This window comes from Parasteatoda tepidariorum, chromosome 9 (assembly GCF_043381705.1).
Source record: "Parasteatoda tepidariorum isolate YZ-2023 chromosome 9, CAS_Ptep_4.0, whole genome shotgun sequence".
NCBI classification, from domain to species: Eukaryota; Metazoa; Arthropoda; class Arachnida; order Araneae; family Theridiidae; genus Parasteatoda; species Parasteatoda tepidariorum.
This window is the reverse complement of record NC_092212.1, coordinates 25816353-25834624: the sequence shown is the minus strand read 5'-3', so window position 1 is coordinate 25834624 and position 18272 is coordinate 25816353. Positions and strand designations below refer to the sequence as shown.

At 31.9% G+C, this 18272-nt stretch overlaps 1 protein-coding gene across 1 annotated transcript in view; it reads left to right on the top strand.

Moving 5' to 3' along the window:
- The window catches only part of LOC107445030 (nephrin), a 63739-nt gene that overhangs the window by 44634 nt on the left and 833 nt on the right, over nt 1-18272 (top strand). Inside the window, exons 14-19 of the mRNA XM_043049932.2 lie at nt 479-730; nt 2548-2847; nt 5861-6160; nt 9844-10131; nt 11292-11474; nt 14951-15093. Of these exons, the coding sequence (XP_042905866.1) occupies nt 479-730; nt 2548-2847; nt 5861-6160; nt 9844-10131; nt 11292-11474; nt 14951-15093 (1466 nt within the window). The remainder of the gene's footprint in view (nt 1-478; nt 731-2547; nt 2848-5860; nt 6161-9843; nt 10132-11291; nt 11475-14950; nt 15094-18272) is intronic.

Below are 18272 nucleotides of genomic sequence, written 5' to 3'. Positions count from 1 at the left end.
AATTCACCATTACTTTAGTTCAATGTAAAATTATTTAGTTATACTTTGAACTAATATTGATTATATATATATGATTAATCTATCAATAATTAAAGTAAATGCAAAGTAAGTCTGTCAAATTAGCAACGCCTACATTTAAGCTACCGTTTTTTATTTATTTACATCCTGATTCTGATTTTGTACGAATGCTCTTATGAATCAACCGTCCTCAAGGGGTTAAATCAAGTTTACAGTTCTAAAATTTAAACCTTAAACACAATTAAACTAAAAACTCTACAATAGTTAAAACTAAAAACTAAGTTGCTACTAGAAAAATATTAAGTTCAAAGCGAAGTAAATTGTTATCCTAGTTAATGTTAAAGTGGCATAAATGCTTACTAACTTAGACGAAAATTTACTACCAGTAATAATTTTTTTTTTTATGGCTCGTTGGGAGCCTATAAATCTATTTGGTTTAAGCATTTCTGACACGTTTCAGACAGACCTACATTCACAAAATCTGACCCAGCTATAGTTGAAGTGAAAGAAAATGACTCTACTATTGTTGATGTCACTGCGAAGGCGAATCCGAGTAACGTTACGTACAAATGGACAAGAAAGGGAGAAATCATTCAAGAAGGTCCCATTCTCAATATCACAACAGCTGAAAGATCTCAATCTGGAGAATATATATGTCAAGCCTCTAATGAAATAGGAGAAGCCACGTTGACCGTTGTTTTGAAGGTCCTATGTAAGATTTCTATTTTTATAATTATGGTATTGTTATACACACGGTAATTATTTATGGGTAATTATTTAGGGTAGCGTTTCTCAAATTTTTTTTCGGCTTCTGAACCCTAAATAATCAACCTTCTTTATTCGGAACTCCGATTTTATAAATAAAGTTTATTAAGGTAATAGCGAACGTTATAACCTAAAGAAGACTGTTTTGGAAATATTTAATTAGAGGAATTAAGATTTTTTTAATCGTTTAATCATTAATAATCTTAAATTAGGTTTTTTTGTACGACAGTTCTTGTGCTATATCTAGTCCAGTTAGAAATTTGTTTTTGGCGTATATGCATAAGCAGAAAATGAGTGAAATAAGCTGAATTATGGTTCATTTCGAGATGAAAACTTAAAAGACTTGCTATAAACATTGAAATTGATTATTAAAGAATTCGCTCATTTAATTTTGATTTGAAAAGTGCGATAGTAAATACTAATGCAATATTTTATAAATACTTGTTCTTTTCATAATTTATTCAATATATCGTTATTAGAAGTATTATATTTTCATTGAAAAAGGACCATTTCTAATTAATTGGTATGTGCCGAAAAATTATATAAATTATGAGAGGTTGTTTCTAAATATGAACAGAGATTTTGAAACTCATCATTGATTATAAAAAACATTAATTCATGGAACCCCTTTAACTCTTCCTTGGAACCCTAGGGTACAGTAGGACACCATTAGGGAACCTCTGATTTAAGTTATACGTCTGGTTTTTATATAATTTTCTTTCACAAAAAAATGGCTCAATTAAAATTTTATTTTCATGTTTGGCAAGCAGGGGTCTTAAAATTATAAATTTAAAGAAAATTTAAAAATTTACAAAAAGATTTTTTAAAATCAGGGCAGATTTAAGCTTGAATTTTTCATGTGAAATTAACAGCTCTACAACAAACTGTAATGCATAAATTTCAAAAAGTTTTTTTCTCTAGATGAATAATGTGATTACCTGTGTTTTGAACTAAAACCTTAAAAAATATTCAAAAAGACAATGAACTTACAATAAACTAAATGTATTAATTAATAATGAATTTTTAAAGAGAAATTCTAAATATTTTTACTTAAAGCTTGATAAAAATAACAAATTCACATTTAAATTTAAGCTTTTAGTTCAAAATTGTTTTGCTTACTATAGCTTTATCTGCGAGGCGATATTTTATTACAATTGATTTTGTTTTGACTAAAGAAATAATGTCAAATTTGAGCACAAATATTATTCATTTATTAAATCGCGTAATTCTACGGAATCAATTGAAAGTCTGTTTTAGCTATTTACAACATATAGGTTATTAAAACTATCGAGAAAAAAAAGGCAAAGAAAAAAAAAATAGTAAATCAAAAATTTCGATTTCGCTTTTTTTTTTATTCGCACGCATGAAGATCTTCTATAGAAATTGATTTCACATTCTCAATAATATTGGTGCCTAAGTTTTTTTTGCAAATTCATTATCAATTAAGGCAATCTTTGAGTGAAATTTCGTAGAAATTATGGATATGAAAAGATAATAAGCTTTTTATACCAAAGGTTTTCTACCATCTGATTTACATTCTTTTTACCTTCCTTACCTCTTTACTCATCACGCTAAAAATATGAAATATACTACCCAATACATAATCCATGATAAAAACAATGAACAAATCAAGTCAAATGGTGTAAAAATATAGCGGATATATTAGCTCAAAAAATTGATCACAGCTCCTAGCGTAGAAAATACCAACCATTGTTATTTAACAGCAATAATATTTTTCAATCATGAATTTATTTTATTTAATAGATCCTGCTACGCTTATTATATCAGAGAATGAAAAAGTGAGCAATATCATTGTTGCAGAGCCGGAGTCCAATGTGAAACTACAATGCATGGCTGATGGCTATCCATTGCCAGATGACGTCATTAAGTGGGAAAGACCTGATTTTAAAATGGACGAAAAAACTGAGATACTCTTTAAAGGAAATGGAAAATCCATAATTGGAATCAAGAATGTCACTCGCGAAATTACTGGTGAATTCACTTGCACCGCTAATAATGGAATCGGTTCTCCAAGTTCCAGAAAAATATTTCTTATGGTGAAACGTAAGTAAAAATTTGTTTCTTCATAAAGCCTTAAAGCTGTTGCCACGGAAAATGTATAGAAAAGTAGTTAAATTATGTTTTCTTTGTTTATATACTTTACAAAATGATTGATTTTTGCTAACATAAATACTAGTTCTATGTATTAAACTATACAGTTTTTTAATTTAATATTGAAAATTAAAGGAAGCTGATAAAAATGAATACAAGTGGAAATTTCAAATGAGATGGGTCTGATTCATATTCATTCTCTTGCATTTTACACCAAATATTTATTTTAGTATTAATAACTTGTCGTTGTTCTAATGTAACATGATATAACAGGACTTTGTAACATTAAAATCACAAGAGAATGAAGAAGAAGACAAATATAATTTATGTAAAAAATGGCTCGAGGAGATTCGGGCATTTGTCAACTGTCATACATATCGTTTAATACAGTTTTCAAATTTCCGATTTAAATAATGTTGCAGTCAGAGTCTTGAATATTGATTTGCTCAGTAGTCTGAAATTTTAGACTGGAGACTTAAGCTTCCATCTCTTTCAAAAATGTTTCTTTACATAAATAACATTGGTCCTGTGCTTATCCCGAATATTTAGCTTGTAGAGACTACTTTGGAAACATTGTTCAGTTGGCGTGCGAATAAATAAAAATTTATTGCTAAGTAGAGCGTGCTTTTCATTTTCTAGAGAAAAATTTAGAGCTGAAAAAGAACATATATGTGATTCAGTGCAATTCAATGTAAACATGTGGTTCACTGTAAAAAATTTTTATTGATGGCCAAATCGGTAAATGAGGTATTGCAGATGTTTACTCCAATAATTTCTTTAACATGTTCACGCCGGGAAAAGTAAAAATTCTGGTAGAAGAACTATTTCAATATTAGATAATATTTGGGAGAAGTTAATCTATTCTCAACAATAACAATTCACTGTATGGAAATTTATCACCGCGAAGAAGCAATTCAATATAAAAATTGCATCCGTTAAAAACAATTGGTAGATATGGATTTTTATTATTCCCGGAAAAAAACAAATAAATGAAATTTATTGTTACCAGTTTTTACTCCGGTGCGCTGCCAAGATGAGACAATCTAGCGTGACCCACTGGTGGGTCACCCCGGCGTGAATGTGTTAAAAAAAAAAGTAAACATGTAACCTTTGGTATCAATTCATTTTATTACTATTTTAGTCTTTTGATTACGCAGTGAACGTCTTATGAATACTTAGTTTCCTGAAATAGATTATAAACTTTGACTGAGAGGTTCATGCTGTTATTCTCACGACCTTTGCAGAAAATATATATTAAAAGTAGGAATTTGTTTTCTGAAAACATTTCTCTCATTTCAAAACATCTTGTTCAGTGACCTATCAAACAAATTAAGTTTTACACATACTGCTAATGTATGTTTTTTTAAACCCGAAATTCTATGATCTCTTTGTTATTTGGTTTTTTCTTCCTTTATGCTCCTTAACGATATAATCGTTTTTAATTCTCTTTTAATGAAATGAACAATATTTGCATTTAAAATTACTATGTAAAGCGTAATTCTATATATCTTTTGTGTGTTATCTAGAATAAATAATTAATAAACATGTAAATAAAATATTAGGATAAAGAAACAATTTTATTATTTTAGGACAAATAATCGAATTTTCGAGCTAATAAAGCGCAATCATTGCGGTTCCAAGAATCTCATCTACGTTATACAACGTTTTAATTAAGTTAGACGCATTATCTAACTTCCTCTGAATAAAGATACCTTTTCTTTCTACAGGCAAAAAAAAAATATAATAATTTAGGTGGCACCATTTTGGAAGATAAATTCCCAATAGTTTAATTAAGAGCTTGATCGAGAAATTTGACTAATTAATGCTAATTTTACATTTTATATCTTTCCTGTGTAACTGCGAAATTTTAAACACTTATGCACAACTTGAAGAAAAATGTCAATGCTCGTAATTTTAAAATCGCTCTGATTAGATATTTACACTTCCTGGTACAGTGTAGTCAGCCTCCACACGATTTTTTTATAGGTAGTCTGATCAGACCATTGTTAAGGATATCTACTTTCTGAACGAGTCATTTAATACAAAATTTAGTTAAAATAAGAAAGTGGTAACAAATATATGACGGAAAATTTGTTTTATTTATGAATATTATTGGTTTGCCTTATTCACTTGACGACCACTACAGATTCAATTCTCAAATATGTATGTTAAATTTTTCTCAATTACTCTTATAAAAGGTTTTGGGTTCATGCGCACAACTGGTTCACTTTTTAAGCAGTCTGCACGGACTACTTGTTAAAGACCGTGTGGAGGCTTTTTGATGTAGGAGGTGATGGTCTGGCAATCCGGAAGCAATATGTGCTACAAACCACTAGTAACGTAAGACTAATTGCTTTTATATGTTTAGCAACCACTATCCTTTGAACAACACAGAAATAAAGTATGTGATTTCACGTATAATGTATTGTCATGATCGCACTTGCTAATATACTGCCAGACTAAAATTTTCAATCAAAACGTTGCTGTTCCGGGAAATGTTCAGCAAAATGAATGCATGTTACCGCTCTCTCAACATAAATTGGTTTAACTTTTGACAAAAATGCAAATTTTTCTGGAGCCCTTATAAAATGATAATTTAAACCATGTTTCATTTCAAATCGAACCTTAGTAATATATAATCAAGGTAATAAATACGACATTATGGTTAACAACATTTCAAAATTTTTGGCCGAATATACTTGTTTATATTTACTCGCTTTCATTTTCTTTGATTTAATTCATTTCAATTCTTACCATCAGAATTACATACTATAAATATGCAATTACATCATAATATGCGTATTCATATCTATGTGTTTTTTTTCTTAAGATTTTTGTGCGTTAAGTTAACTTTATACGTTGTAGTTTAAATGCATTTAATAAAACGTTTCATGAAAATTACGAGAATTTATTACCTCGTAATAAATATGAGTTAAAGTAATTGTTTTTCAAAAAAATCTTTCAGATGAACCAATTATCCAAAAAGAAGTTAATAGTACCATCTTCAGCAATCGTGGAATCACTGTCGAACTGTATTGTACTGCTGGAGGAGTACCGAACATTAACTTTACCTGGTCTCTCGAAGGAGTCATCATCACACCAAGCAAAAAACGCATGAAAAGTGAAATCTTTCAATTGGATCACATTACTTGGCAAGGTGTTCTCACCATAGACGATGTGGTTGCCGAAGACTTCGGTGAATATAAATGCATAGCTAGAAATGAAATTGGATTCGACACTTATGAAATAAGCTTATTACCGGACAGTAAGTTAATTTTCATTCATTCAGTAGTTTTTATATATTAAAACTTAAGAATTTCTGATCAGTGTATTGTCTGACCCAGCCGAAATTCCTTACTCTTTACAGAGACTTGCAAGGTCCTTTAAATTAATATCTTAGTGTCCCGTTAGATTTTTGCTTAATTTATTTATTTGGATAACATTAGAATTTTTTCCCGATTGATTTGGTTGCAAGCTACACCGTAAAAAATGTTTCACTAATGGGCTGTCGGTGACAGTGTACGATTCATTCTTAACACTAGGTTTACGGGAAGCGTCATTTTGACGTATTTCGAATTTTATAAAGAAAATTACAAAACCCGTTTGCATTTTTATTTCATCGCTTGCAATGACTTTTATCCATTGATCGAGGTAAATATATAAACTAAACTAAACTCAGCTGCGCGACAGCCCATAGAGGGCCAAGGCCTACTGTGCCCATCTCAGTTTTCTTGACCTTGGGCTCTGGGGTGCAGGAGCAGATGTTCCGGTCAGGTGGTCAGCCGAACGCGGAACCCCCAGTGTTTAGTTCCCAAGGATGCTTGAGGTAAATATATATATTGAAGTCTATTTTCTTCAAAAGCGTTGAAATATTGAAATTCTCGTTGTTCTCCCCTTCAAATAATTATAATTATTGGTCAAAATAACTATTTAAAAAAAACGGTAAGTAACTACTCAGTAAATTTTGTAAACATAAAGTGGTGAATTATTTAAGCCTGCGAATTATTTAGAAATAGGGGTGGATAAAAATCTACTAAATTTAATTTATTAAACCAAGAATCACAATTGATAAACTACCACTCTAAAATATATATTTGCTGTCCGGAGCAAGTTGGCATCTCTGTAAGTGCTGTTATATGTATTCGTTCATGCGTCAAATTGACGCGTGTTCGTAGAGATAGGTAAATAAGAAACGGTTGTAAACCTAGTGTTAATAAGGATTTTGCTGGCAGAGTTTAGTGCGTTGTGGAAAATGCCCAGCAAGCATAATGAAAAAGTCATCTTTTAACTAATCATAAATTTTATTAAGCAAGAAAAATCATAACTTAACTTAAACATCATAAAGGAGAAACAATCCTCTCCATAACATGAGGTAACGTATTCAATACATACAGTCATGAAAATCAAACGAAACAAAAACTCCAAATCCAATCTTGATTTGTTATATATATACAAAATAACACTTNCTCTTATGAAATAGAAAAAAATTAAGACATTCATCGACGAAATATCGTATTTAGTCCTTAAAAATTCATCATTCCCTCCTTGGAACGACGATTCCAGGTGCCGGAGACTGGTTGGAATGAAACCGATTCCAATACCAGCCAAGAAACTGTTTCCAAGGTGTTCGTGGTGGGGAAAAATAATTCCCGTTGGAACGTGGCTCATGGTAGGGTTCCAGGAGTGAGTTCTAAACTACTAAGACAAAATGGGAAGAAGTATAGTGCGGCTTTCAGGAGAACTCCTCCAGACACCCGTCTCGCGTCGTGGCGGGTACTTTGGTTACTAGGAAAGGTCACTTCGAATAGGGGTGTGGGGTGAATAGTTTTGTCTTAATATTAATGTATGTCGTCGTGAGTAAACCAATCGACACCTTATTTCCTCCATTTCACCCCCATTGGAAATGTGCTCTCGCTTGTTACCATAGCAGTAGACAGCCCCAGACTTTGTTTGGAGGAGTTCTCCTCAAAGCCGCACTATACAGACCAGCCAAACAACCAGTATTTATCTCGAGGAATCGAACACAAACCAAGATGTAAACAATAGCTGAACTCATTACTGTGACTCGGCAGCTTTTTTTTATTTTTAAATATTATTTCTTAGAAAAACAGATTAAATCTATTTCTACTATATAAATTGTTAGTTCAAATTTTATTTTCAAATTAAGGATTATCGTTTTATTTTTATCAATGACACCGTCAGTTGACCTTTGGAAGGGCGGAAATTTGAGCTTAATAGACTCATTTAAATAATCTAGTAAAAATGTTCAAGTATGTATTTTATGGTTTTATATTTTACGAATGGAAAAGCGGACACTACAGTCTTCAGTAGCTTAGGTTATTGCATATCTGTAAAAATAGCTAATTTTTTTTGGATATTATAAGCACCCAGCCTCTTGTAGTTCTAGAAATACGGAGACCTCCGTTCTTTATTTTTTATATTTCTTAAAAGTATAAAGCGATGGTATTTTTGCTAACATAAAAATGTGCTTTATATTCAAATGAGAAAGAAAACAGTGCAGAGTGAAAAAAATTTTTTTTATGTTTTATTGCCTTATTAATATCTGAAGGACACAGCAGGCAACTTTAACTGTAACAAAATAGTGTAAACTAAATTCATATTTTAATGAAATAATTTAGTTTTTAAAGGTATCAAATATACAGACCCAACGCATGTTTAGTTTGGTTATTAGCGTCACACTCAAACTACACTAATGGGCCCTTGGCGATGGTCAGGAATTCATACATTATGATGATTCAAAGATAATACTGGTGGACGCGCATCCTACTTTTTCGCAGTTTAGATCGGCGGGCAGATGATTTCAGTAATCACCCGTTCTCCGCACCACGTTCACTAAACGTCCAACCATGCGTTGATTTTTTTCTGGCTCTGAAAACGCCTGAGACAAAGAGAGGATTTTGAATACCTAAGACAAAATCGGAGAGAGTGCAGTCCAATCAGGCCCACAATCATTAGCACGTGAAATCGGACCCCAGACCTAGGTGTATTGTATTTATTTGTTTGGAAGTTTGACTTACAACTGCTCCGCCTTCATCAAAAAATTTTAAAAAAGCAGTAGAAAACTAAAAACTAAAATTTGCAGAATTTGGATAATTTTGCGAACATTTTAACCCGCTTTATCCCGACTTTTTATATTGAAGTGGTGCAGAAAGTGGTTTTATGAAAAAAGTGGTATAACATGTTATTCAACTAAATGGGTAATATCAATTATTTGTAGCCATTTCAGTTCTAAATGTCCCTGCAGCTGATAGTTATACATCTAGTGATAGAAACTTAAATTACTAATAAATTATGGTGGAAGGGAAACTTTTAATTCTCCTAGATAAAAGACAAAATTGAAACAATTGTCCTACCACAATATATGTTTTTGAAAAAGAAAACTGTCCTATAAATATGACGGTGGGTACTAACTGGTTAACCTGTTTCAGTTCAGTATGACAATTGTTTCAGGTTTGTCTTTTATCTAGGAGAATTACGAGTTTCCCTTCCGCCATAATTTAATAGTGATTTAAGTTTCTATCACTAGATCTTATAAGGTGCAGGGACATTTCGAATTGAAATGGTAACAAACAGTTGATATTAGCCATTTAGTTGAATAACATGTTATACCGCTTTTTTCAAAAAGACACTTTTTGCACTACTTCAGTATAAAAAGTCGGGATAAAACGGGTTAAGAGGTTCACTACGAAATAACAGCATCAAAGGGGCATTTTATATTAGCCTATGTGTTATTACGAAGTAAAGGTGGCTAAAAAGCCTACATATAGAATTTGCTGAACCAAGAATTGTACGTAAAAGCATAAATGTTGCTATATCGCTAAAAAAAATTTTTCACTGAGCGGAGCAAGTTAGCAACTCTTGTACAAATTGGCAAAGCACTTCGTATTGTTTTTTTAAGTACTGTGTATTTTTTTAATATTCTTACAGGTGCTCCTGATCCTCCTGTTCTGATACGAATTTTAAATACCACAAATGATGCCATTCATTTGAGGTGGGTTCCAGGATTTGATGGTGGACACAATCAAACTTACCGAATACGCTATAAAACAATATTTGATCCATCCTTCACTTACATCGATGTCCATCCACCTGAATCCAACTATTTGTGGCTAAAAGATTTGAAATCTGAGATGGAATACGAATTGGCAATCATGTCTATAAATAAAAAAGGAAACAGTCCTTACACTGATAAACTGATGAAAACCAAAACTTTAGGTGAGAAATTGTTCACATGTTGTGCTCCAAGTGTTTAGTATTGTTCATTTTAAACAATAAGGACATTACTTGTTTCTCAGGTAACATACAGAAGATAATTTTTGAAAACAGTATTATTTTATTTGCCAGAAAAATGTAACAAGGAGAAAAAAGAATTATTTTTATCTTTTTGTTTTGTAAAATTATTTCCCGTTGTATATCAGCTAGAAAAATCCAACGACGTATAAATTATTCTTGTTACAATAATCACTTTAAATGATATATACTCTATTTGTTTCAATCATCAAACTTTATATGATATTTGAAGAGCTTAGTGAAAGAATCAGGTTAGTAAAATTTTCAGAGAGGGAAAGTATAATCAGTGTTAGAAAAAAGAAGTATCCGAATAATTTATTTTAGATTTATTAAAAGGCGGAGCTAATAATTCTTGGTCTCATTTTATTTTCTACTTCTTAATTTGAAATGAAAATCATGCTAGCATACTCGAAACTAATGTGAATTAATTATTTTAATATTAAAGTGAAAGCTAAAGCAATTCAAATACATTAAACATACCAATATTGATACAATCCCTTTATGTTATTTTCTCTGATTCATTAATATGCCTAAAATGTCACTTACCCGGATTTTCTATTTAGCTCTTCATTTGAGAAGAAAATTAATTTTATGTAAATAAAGTATTGCAGGGTCCTAGCGAGTGCAGATTGGTAGCTATGCGAATCGAATTGTTGCATTTATTTTTACTTTCACATACTTTTACTTTCATATCACTATTAGCTAAAAAATTATTACCGTTAGACACTGCCTGAGAATTTGTAAAGGCATTAATAAGTTTTTATTTTTATTTTTTATGAAAGGGTTGGTAATCGTAATTCCTTTGGCGAAAAAAATTGTTCCCGCAGCATACTGTTGTTATCGTGAGATATAGGTTAACGGCATATGTTTAATTATAAAAATCATTTGATTTTTTGATCTTGGAAGAAATTTGTGATTTTGCATCATACGCTTAGTAGAATTCTAATTAAACAAAACAAACATTATGTAAGGAAAGATTAAGTTCACTAACGTCCTCAATTTCATAAAAAAAAAAATTAATTTTGTTTATGGGTTTTATTATTAATTTTTGTTTTGGTAATGAAATTTTATTATTGTTCCTATAGTTACAGGTTTGTCAACAGAAAAACCACAATTGGAAGAAGTGCCTAGTGGTTTAAACTATTTTTTAATTGAAGTTTTAGGCAGTGCCGTTGGAGCGGTTTTCTTAATTCTTTTCCTCTTCAACATAGTGCTACTTTCTTTATACTATCATAAGAAGAAGCCAAGATTGAAAAAAGCTTATTCAGGTATTTAACTATGTTATTTAGAGAAAAAACACATTTGGTTCATATTAACACTAGTAAATATAAATTAGCTCTCAAAATTCTGTATACAAACTTTTTTTAACACGTACATTCATCTATGTGCCAACTTGGCATGGAAAATACTTAAAGAAGCAAATTTTACTCACTACTTAAGTGATTAAAAACTTAATTAGAATGATTTGGACCACCAGGGCATATGAACGAACTAAACAGATATGTAAGATCTGATACTAGTGAGGGGAAGCTTTTAAGTGTTAGCAAAACTAAACATGTACTGCTTACTTTGGTGATATTTTGTTACTGTTTTTAATATTTTGTGTACTAGGCCGGCATCTATGCATACAACCATTATATTGTTTCAAACTGCGCCAATTACTGATTCGTATTAAATTAAAATCATTATATTTCTTTTAGGTGACAAATTGAAAAAATTGCTATCTTACAATGAATGCGTTTATTAAAAATTATAGTCTTCATTGAAAAATACATATGGCAACGGAAGGTTTAAATCCCATTTTGAGAAAAATAAATAAATAAATAAATGACTCTACAATAATAGAACACTTGACCTATGGTATTGAAAAAACCATTTCTAGCCCTTAGATTCGGAATTATCATTTTGATCTGGTTAATGGTATGTTCCTTTCTCTAAATGGGTGCAACATAAATAGATACAAATAATATGTAAAGCTTTGTTGATTTAGTACTTATAAGCACATTGAAGACATTATTGCCAAGAACAGAATGTGTAAAAAATTTCTATTTATTTGCGATTCCGCAAATCTTCGGCAAAGTTTGAAGACCGGAGATAAAGATATCGTATGATAGCTAGGTGATCTCACGCGATATCTTTAAGATAATTTCGTCATGTCTCTGTTCTGAAAATCGCGAATAAATAAATGCTCGTTTTAAGCATTCTTCGAGACATATTTCCTTAAATAATGAGAACATTCTTTCATGAAAACGAAACAACTGTATGACGTTGCTACAACATTGGATTTGATTTGACGGCTAACAATGGAGCGCCTTGTTTTTGACACGCTATTAACAAATCAAATGCGAGATAAAGGATTTTTACTTTTGTTTCGCTGTAGAAGAAAATCGTCTGCAAGAAACAGTATTTATTATTCTTTCAACAGTTTCTTTAAATGCGGAAGGAAAGACGTATATTTGTAACGATTTTTAGATATTTCTCTAAATACTTATTACTTGTTAACTGTTTGTGATTATTATTGTTAATAACTGTTATTGTTTTTCTACTGTATTGTTAATAACTTTAATTGCGCCACGTCAAGAGTTAGCGATATTGATATACGTTCTCGTGCACTTAGCTGCAAACAGGTTTTCTCCATAGGGATAATGGGTTTTTGTTTTTTAACTTACAACAGAGTATAGTAATCACTCGAGTGGTTTGAAGAAAGAAACTGATGGCAGACATGAACGTGAAAGTATCTAAGGCCCGCAAAAATCGTATGGTACAGGGAAAAAAATTTCCAAGTGTAATAACGTACACTTTTAGCCTAAGCTAGGTAATAAAAAAATGCATAAATTTTTTCCTGCTCTCAGCATTGACCAGTGTAGTTTAACACTAGAAGATGCTTCTATTTTTAGCAAAATTTCTAAAACCTTAACAACAATTAAATATATTATTGACTTAATTAATATAACGTTACTTTCATTATTTAAAGTGGTAGATAAGTAATGTGCAGATCTTTATTTATGTCCAATTAAAAAATTTACATACTACGATTGAGTGATATTACAATTACGAAGGAAGGTAATTTAAAAAGGTTCTCCGTCAGAATTTATTTTTATCTATAAAGAGGTGGAATAAAGTTTTTTTTTTTGTTGATTCCAGGATTTATGAATTTATTTTAAAAATATTTTAGCCATAGGAAACCGATCGCATACATGAGCGTGAAAATACCTAAGATCCGCAAAAATCATACGCAATAGGAAAAAAAAGAATTTCCCAACGTAATAACGTACACTTTTAGCCTAAGAAAAATAATAAAAAATACATTTTTTCCTGTTCTCAGCGCATTTACCAGTGTTGTTAAACACTAGAAGATGCCTCTCTTTCAAGAAAATCTTTTCTGAAATTAAAATACAATTTAACTTCAGTCATCATCATCATCAATATTTATCTGGGCGCCTGGGACCCTTAGCGGCCATTTTCCCATTCGTCTTGAATTGTGATCTTTAGGGTGGTTCTTTCTGGTTACAGGAATGCAATTGAAGTAAAAGGAATTTAAATATTTTGAATTTTAGATAAAATTACGTCACTACAAAAGAAAGCTGCCATCGGCCTGAGGTTTATGTCTTCTCTTAAGTTTTCAAAAGTAAGAATTTCGTTGAATCCTGCGGTGTCACAATTTATGCTGTTAAAGTCTTGTTTGTCGACAGGAAAGTTGTGGGTAAATAATATAAATAATATGGGCCCAAGAATGCTTCCTTGGGGCACTCCTGCTGTTACTTTTCTGTGCTACTCTAAAACATTACTCTAAAACTTCTAAATCGATGATGCTATACAACTTCATAATCAAATTTTTTTAATTTTCTTGTAGTTTATCAATTGTGATTCTTGGTTTAATAAATTCAATTTAGTAGATTTTTATCCACCACTATTTCTAAATAATTTGTAGGCTTATATAATTCACCACTTTATTTTTGTGAAATTTACTCAGTAGTTATTTACCGTTTTTTAAAATTATTTTGGCGTGTCCGGAGCAGTTGGTATCTCTGCACTTAGAAAGCAATGTAATTATAAACTATAAGAAAAAGAATGAAAATATGAGATATATATTTATGAAATATTGTAGTATTTTATTTTTCAATACTCGAACTAAGCAATGAAACCTTCAAAATCTGACATCAATTGACATTATGCGTTTGTTCTTTCTATCACTGTTTATCGGCAACAGTTGTTTATCGTTTGTTTCATTTGAGATAACGATATCGGATAACGGATTGCAGTATTGTCGGTACATTCCTATTTATTATTGATGTGATGTTTGCTTGTTTACACAAAATTTTGTCTAAATTACGATCGTGCCAAATTGACGCATATCCGTAGATATAGGTATACCACAAAGAGAATTTCAATATTTCAATGATTTTGAAGAAAATAGACTTCAATATATATTTATTTTGATCAATGGATAAAAGTCGTTACAAGAGATAAAATAAAAATGCAAACGGGTTTTGTAATTTTCCTTATAAAATTCAAAATGACGCGTCCTGTAAACCTAGTGTTAAGTATCGCATAAACACTTCGCTTTAACACTACTTTTATGACTATTAGTGAAGAAGGAGGAACAGACTATAGTACTATTACACTACAATACATGAGGAGGACATGATTATATGTATTATACATCAAGAATTTAAGCGTCCAGTCTTGTCATAATTTTTTTAGCCATGTGTAATGGAAATGAATTATTAATTTTTATTCATAGGTAGTGATTTATCGAGTTCTACAGGGAGAATTTCTTCATCACAAATAAATTCTGAAGAGACTACCTTCACCGATGAAAGTTATGAGAAAACAATTGATAGAACTTCTACTTATGATTCAGAATCAATATTATCTTCAGAATCGGTAAGATTTTTGTTTATTAAGTTATTTTAATATCTTTGACGAGATAAATCAAGCTTTGTATCTTGCAAAAGTCTTTATGCAATTCTATGCACATATCCTCCAACGTTTGAGTTTCATGTAAATTATATGTATCAGAGATAGCAAACTAGAGTCGAAGTTTTTAAAACAAATGAATCTTTTATGAAATCTTGATCATTGCATTTGATCAAATTCAGTTCTCTATATGAACTTTACTACTATACTTACGTTTAGAGCGGCGATGGCTCAGGGTATAGAGCGTTCGCCTTCCAATGAGGCGAACCGGGTTCGAATCCCCCGTGGATACTAATTCCGCATCCGGCTGGCACCGATCACAGTGCTGACGTGAAATATCCTCAGTGGTAGATGGATCATGAGTCCCCTTGTCGTCGGGCTAACCGTGGGAGGTTCTCGTGGTCTCCCACTCCATGTAACGCAAATGCGGGTCAGTTCCATCAAAAAGTCCTCCACGAAGGCAAATTTCTCTCATTACTCGATCCAGGAGTTCCGTTGTCTTCTGGATTGGGTTCAAAATTACAAGGCTGTAGAGTTGAACATTAGTAGTCGTAAACCCATAAAATTGGGTCCGCTGTTTAACGACGGTTATAAAATAAAATATACTTACGTTCAAATTACTTGCATGAAGTGGTGTAAAAAATTCAGTTATCCCAATGCATATCAGCAAACATTCTACGCTCATTGAAGAAGCTTTTATATAGTGGTAGTAGAATGAAATTTTAATTGAGATTGTAAGCAGATTTTTCATTTATATTTCACCCTCCTATAGAAACTCGTAACGATGAGTAGTAGTAGATCTTCAATATGTTTAAATTATTTGAATGTTCCAATAATCAAAGTCATTTTAAATCAAATTTATTAAAACAAGAATCGTGTTTGAATTCATAAAAGTGGCAACCTGATTAATTGCAAAATCCGGAAAAGTTGGCAGGAATGCCAATGGCATCGTTTGACTAGTGAGACTTGCCATGCATTTATTTCGGAAAAATAAAAAGTGTTGGCAAAAATAAGTTGCTATTAGTTTATTTCAGAGAGAGGTAATCCATTGATAATTACCACATCATTTAAACTATAATGTAGCTAGGTATAAAATTTGATTTGCTAATCCTCGAAATAAAAAATATCAAACATTGTTATCAAAAACTTAGGAACAGTTAATAATTGGGCTGTTCCCTCTTAGTCTGGTGTTTAAATGAATTGGAACTCGATGGATTAATTCTTATGTATTAAAAAAATCATTGTATAACCTTCGATTTTCTGAACGGAAGCTCCGTAGTAGTTTGAGGGTATGTGTCCACATATAATATCCCTTTTCCTCCGCTCCCTGAAAATAGCTAGGTATTCTACCTGAATTTCTCAAGTCTGTTTCAAACCCCTTCCTCCCGTCAAAACGACGAGGGGAAGTTTCACCCACTATTTCTTTCTCGTGCCCGTGATATTTCAGGGCTGAAGTGTTCAATAAATAACGCAAGAAAAAGCTTAAAACATTCTAGTTCTTGCACCCGGAATCATGTTTATTTCTCAATCTATACACCAGATGCCAGTATCTGACAAATTGCAATGTGTTTAGAGATAGCTTATTTTAAACCATAAATTATCACTCATCAAACATGTAAGCTAATTTTAACCGAAAATTGAAAATATATTGGACATACACCTCGTTTATAATTTCACTGAATGAAATAATAGACACTTTTATGACACTTTTCTCAAAATTATGCGACCATTAAAGGGTTAAAGGTTATGGTTGGAACACCACCGATTACTGCAATTACTCCACATATCGCCACACAAACTTCTCATCTATTGTGTATCTAAGCCTCCAGTTTTCTCATATACTAACTATTCATTCAATTAAAAAAATCCTAATGCAATGACTAATGCTCACATAATTGACCCATTTGCTCATTTGTTAAATTAACGAACAAGTCAGTTAATTAAAATAAATTCGACGTACATTCATCTATGATTTAGCCACCCTTAATGCAGGGCGATTCAGTACAGCAGTTCCAAACTTGGTAAAAGTGATAGGAAGCACCGATAGGATTTATAAATGCGTTGCTCAAATTGGTTAATTGGTTGAAGCTTCATTTCAATTTAAAAAAATGCAATAACTGAAAAATGAATTTAGCCCATCGGTAGAAAATATTTTCCGTTACAAATAAAAGTTTGTTATTGAAATATTTAATCCTTCAAAATACTAAAATGTTGAACTGAAAGAAATAAAAGGAATCTCTATTCTTCTGTCCATTACTAAAATTGACTGAACTTCTTGAATTCAAGCGCTGCTGTTAGAACCGTTATCATGATTCAGAGTATGCTCCGTTACTACGTGTAACCGAACTCGCCAAATTTTTTCATCAAAAAACGGGTAATATTATAGCAGTATTTTTACCACTTTATTATTTAAATAGGTCACTGCGATTCTCGTGTTGGTAACACCGAGGAAAATTTTTTTTCCCTTCCTGTTGCAGGAGACTCAGATCTGCAATAAGGTTTTCTCAACAAGCTACAGTTATTATAAAATTTAATAATATAGTCCGAACCAGGAGTTTTTAAAATTCACTCGAGCGAATACTAAGTGTCCCCACTTCTCTGCTGCTGAGTGGTCGGATGAAGGTGATAATACATTTACATTTATGATGCAATAAATTAAAGTCATATGTTTGTCTTATGTGTTGTGTCCCGCAGTGTACTGATCGTTAAGACATTGTTTCCAGCAGATCACCAAAGTCAAGCAACATTGGCTGCGGTCAGTGTGCGGGTGGGTGCCACTTGGATCAGTCTGCGTAGGCACCGAGGGTGTGCGGTATTGGTCCTCGTTATACTGTTCTACCGTAAAATGCTCGATTTCGCGTGCAGGTCGTCGGGCTACCGAAGCAGGAGTGCCATCCCCTCTGCAGACGATCAAAATTGTGATGGCATGTCTTCGGATTATCCACAGGGATGTTTCCCATACCGTCGCCAATAGCCTATCGTGCAGCTCTAGTGCGACGTAAATGAACTACAGAACAGAACAGATTTCTGTGTTATTCTCAAAAGAGCAGAAAGGTGGATTTATATGTAAAGAAACCTATGCGCTTCACATTCAGGTACACACTCGCAAATATATATATATATATATATGTATATATATATATATA